The sequence below is a fragment of the Camelina sativa genome, unplaced genomic scaffold (genome assembly GCF_000633955.1).
Source record: "Camelina sativa cultivar DH55 unplaced genomic scaffold, Cs unpScaffold00682, whole genome shotgun sequence".
NCBI lineage: Eukaryota > Viridiplantae > Streptophyta > Magnoliopsida > Brassicales > Brassicaceae > Camelina > Camelina sativa.
The window spans coordinates 21,824-26,216 of record NW_010921816.1 but is presented as its reverse complement, the minus strand read 5'-3'; the positions used below and the strand labels follow the sequence as shown (position 1 = coordinate 26,216).

The 4,393-nt window shown below is 41.6% G+C and overlaps 1 protein-coding gene across 1 annotated transcript; it reads right to left on the bottom strand.

Moving 5' to 3' along the window:
- Nucleotides 1-1,174: 1,174 nt before the first annotated feature.
- LOC109131600 (uncharacterized mitochondrial protein AtMg00810-like) lies at nucleotides 1,175-2,344 on the bottom strand. Its single transcript, XM_019242766.1, has one exon. It carries the CDS (start codon nucleotides 2,342-2,344, stop codon nucleotides 1,175-1,177), a length of 1,170 nt encoding a protein of 389 aa, XP_019098311.1.
- Between the last annotated feature and the right edge of the window lie 2,049 nt (nucleotides 2,345-4,393).

Genomic DNA, 4,393 nt, shown 5'->3' with positions numbered 1-4,393 from the left:
AAGTGGTGGCTAAACACTCCAAATTCAACCCGAATTCTTGTAATTACTCAAATGCATTGGATTATTACATATTTTGACCCTAGAAAGAGTAACACAGCTGTTTACTGCTTCAAATCAATGCTTTCTCCTTGTTTTAGCCTGTTTTCTCGGTTTAAGCCTGTTTTGGGATAAAACGGATTTAAGTGTTGTCTAAACACTCCAAATTCATCCCGAACTCTTACATTTAGTCAAATGCATTGGAATGTCATACATTCTGACCCTAGAAATAGTAACAGAGCTGTATACTGCTTTGAATCAATGTTTTCTCGGTTTTAGCCTGTTTTGGGACAAAATGGGTATAAGTGGTGGCTAAACACTCGAAATTCAACTCGAACTCTTGTAATTAGTCAAATGCATTGGATTGTTACATATTTGACCTTAGAAAGAGTAACATAGCTGATTACTGCTTCAAATCAATGTTTTCTCTCGGTTTTAGCATGTTTTCTTGGTTTAAGCCTGTTTTGGAATAAAACGGGTTTAAGTGTTGTCTAAACAGTCCAAATTCATCCCGAACTCTTACAATTAGTCAAATGCATTGGAATTGAAGATTTGTAAGATTTAAGTGGGAAGAATAGATAGAAACATGTTTAGAGAGAAAGAAGATTGATATTGATAAGAGATAAAAGTTACAAAAAGCTTTTCGGCGGCACTATGGTTTATATAGAGACTTCACTAGGTCTAAAATAGGTATGCACATGTCTAAATCGCATCCTCATTTAGCCATGTGAGTCACCATATGCTTTTGCCTTTTTACAGCTCATATAACGGTCACTAAGAGATAAGACGAGAAGGTACAGGTCGCTAGAAGACAACACGCACAACCCGCGTGTTTCTCTCTTTACAAAGCCGTACGGTCATACGACCGTTGGCGCTTTCCTTCTCTCGTCTTCTTCTAACTTTTCACTCATCTTGACTTCTCTCACAAGTAACTATATTTGACACATACTTATTGATTAAGTAGTATCAAATATCTTCTTGATCAACACTCCCCCTCAAGTCTATACTACAATAATCATTGTTATAGACTTGACACTTATGCGAGTAACCTCATTAAAAACCTAAGATCGGAAAAAACACGTGGGACAAAACCGACCCTAGGGAAAAAGAGTATTACTGACATAAGTAGGGAAGTACCTCAAGGATGTGTGAGGTCTACAAGCCCAAGTTTGCCATGGATAAACTCGCAAACTTGGGGACTTGCTGCCTTGGTGAAGATGTCGGCCAATTGGTCCGAGCTCTTGGTGTAGCATGGAAGGATTGTGCCGTCTTCAATCTTCTCTCGTGTCTTGTGGCAATCGATCTCAATGTGCTTGGTCCTCTCATGGAACACTGAGTTAGTGGCGATGTAAATAGCCGCTTGATTGTCACAATGAAACATGATCGGAGTCCTTTGCTCAATCCCAAAGTCCTTAAGAAGCGCCTTCAACCATGTCAACTCGTTAGTAAGCTTCTTCATGGCTCTATATTCCGCTTCCGCACTTGAACATGACACCACCTTTTGCTTCTTTGACTTCCAAGTCACTAAGTTTCCTCCAATGAAGGTGCAAAAGGCGATTGTGGAGTGCCTATCATTGCGATCTCCACCATAATCCGCATCACAATAACCAACTTTCTTAGTGCTAGAGTTCTTTCCCATCCAAATGCCTTGGCCGGGGCTCCCCTTGAGATACTTTATAATCCTATCCACCATACAACAATGATAGACCGTAGGCTCCTTCATGTGTTGGCTTACCTGATTCACGGCAAAAGAAATATCAGGCCGAGTGTAAGTCAAATAGATTAACTTACCCACAAGTCTTCTATATTGCTCCGGGCAATGGTATGGTGTATCATCCTTCTCCCCCTTTCGATTGACCTTATATCCTGGTTCTAATGGTGTTGAAACCACCTTGGCTCCAAGCTTTCCCGTAAGCTTGAGAAGATCGAGTGTGTATTTCCTTTGTGAGAGAAAGAGACCCTCTGGTGATCTACACACTTCGATACCTAAAAAGTATTTCAACACACCAAGATCTTTAATGTCAAAAGCATTATGAAGAGAAGCTTTGATAGTCTTAATACCTTCCTTGTTACTCCCCGAGATGATCAAGTCATCAACATAGATCAAAACAACTACAATGCCTTGATCATTTTGGAGAGTAAACAAGGTGTGATCGGATTCTGACTTCTTGAATCCATTAGCCTTCAATGTGGAGCTCAATTTGTGATACCAAGCTCTTGGAGATTGTTTTAGACCGTATATGGCTTTGCGAAGTCTCAACACTTTTCCCGGAGTTACCGTGTCTTCCGAACTCGGAGGAGGAGTCATATAGACTTCTTCTTCTAGCTCTCCTTGTAGAAACGCATTCTTAACATCCATTTGCCATCCAATCCAAGTTAGTAGCCAACGAGAGAACCACTTTAACCGTATGTTGCTTAGCTACCGAGGCAAAAGTTTCTTGATAGTCATCACCATAGGTTTGTGTAAACCCTCTTGCAACCAACCTAGCCTTATATTTTTCAATCTCTCCATTACTTTTGTACTTGATTGTAAACATCCATTTTGAGCTCACATACTTCTTGCCTTTTGGTAAATCCTCTTCATCCCATGTATGGTTCCTTGTCATAGGTTGAACTTCATCCTCAACCGCATTATCCCATTCCTTTATTCCCTTAGCTTCCTCATAGTTTTGCGGCACAAACTCCAAATCTAGCTTACTAAGGAATGCCTTATGCTCTTCGGGAACAAGGTCAATCGAACATGTTGCTTGTATTGGATGAGCCACGACTTGACAATTGTAGTATACTCTTGTGTTCTTCCAATTTGATGGAGATTTCTTCTCTCTTGTGCTCTTTCTTGGGTTCTCCCTAGTGTAGACCGGATCTTGTGTTGTTTGTGGAGCTTGATATGTCTCATCAACACTTGAGGATCCAATTACTTCTCCTTCACTAGATGGACTCTTCTCTACCACTTCTTCACTTGACCCGTCTTCTTTACCACTTTCTTGATGATTACCCGAGCTCAATGCCTCTTGAAACGTGTTGTTGTCACTTTCTTGAGCTTCATTGTTGTTATCATTTGGTGTGGCCTCTCTTTCTTCACTTGGAGAGCTCACATTGCCATTAGCATTATCCAAATGCTCTAAAATGTGCTGGAGACTCTTAGCTCAATCCGAAGCCGAGTTAGGCAAGTCTTTCACACCTTCCCAATTCTTTTCTCCAAAATAGGCCTCATCTTCCATGAATTTGACGTCTCTAGACACATAATATCTGTTCATAACCGGATCATAACACTTGTATCTATGAAGTAGCACACCACCGTCCGTACGGCCGTACGGACGTCCGTACCATCAACCAAGCGGGCCGTCCGTACAACCAATTGGAATATCAAGCCCGGTCCATCCAAGGGAAGTCTCCAACGGTCACATGGCCTCAAGTCTTCGAGATCCTTCCTCCTTGGAGCCGTTGGGCGAGTTGCACAAGTGGGAGAAGTCACATGTGCAGCTTAGGAGATGTCACTATCTCTCTTTGTAAATGTGTAGAGTATCTTAGGAGAATATTCTAGTGTAAAGTTGTCTATAATTAGATTGTAACTAGGTTTCTGTTTTAGTAAGAAGAGAAAATATCTCTTTCTCCAACTCTCTCTCTCTCAATCACTTACACACTCCACACTCCACACTCCACACGATTTCAAACTCGCTTGGCTACAATTCTAACACATTCCTCTTCAATTCTTACATGGTATCAGAGCAGATTGTTCCTGTCTCTTGACTCCATCTCCATCACAATCTTCCGCATCATCTCTCTTTGCTCTGTGTTCTTTGTTCTCTATCTCTTTCTCTTTTTAACCGTTGGACAAACACTTAAACCAACGAGTTTACCATGGAAACCACCAAAACTATGATTGTTCCAGTTACTCTCAAGGGAGAGAACTACTTACTGTGGGCTAGAACCACAAAGACAGCCCTATGCGGCCGAGGACTTTGGTCCCATGTTGAAACGAGCGAAGCTCCAAGTGGCGAGACCACCAAAGAAGGCAAGGATCTTGCCGGAGATGAAAGGAACAAATGGTTCCAAGAAGATCAAGGAGTCCTAGCTATCATCCAAAACTCACTTGATGACCCTATCCTTGAAGCCTACTCCTATTTCGAAACCGCAAAGGACTTATGGGACACTCTCAAGAACGTATTTGGAAATATTACAAATATCAACCGTATCTTTGAGATTAAGAGGGCTATTAACAATCTCAACCAAGAAGATATGGAGTTCACCAAGCATTTTGGGAAGTTTAGGTCCTTGTGGGCTGAACTAGAGATGCTTAGGCCGGCGACAATCGATCCAGCCACACTGAACGAGAGGCGTGAACAAGACAAGGTGT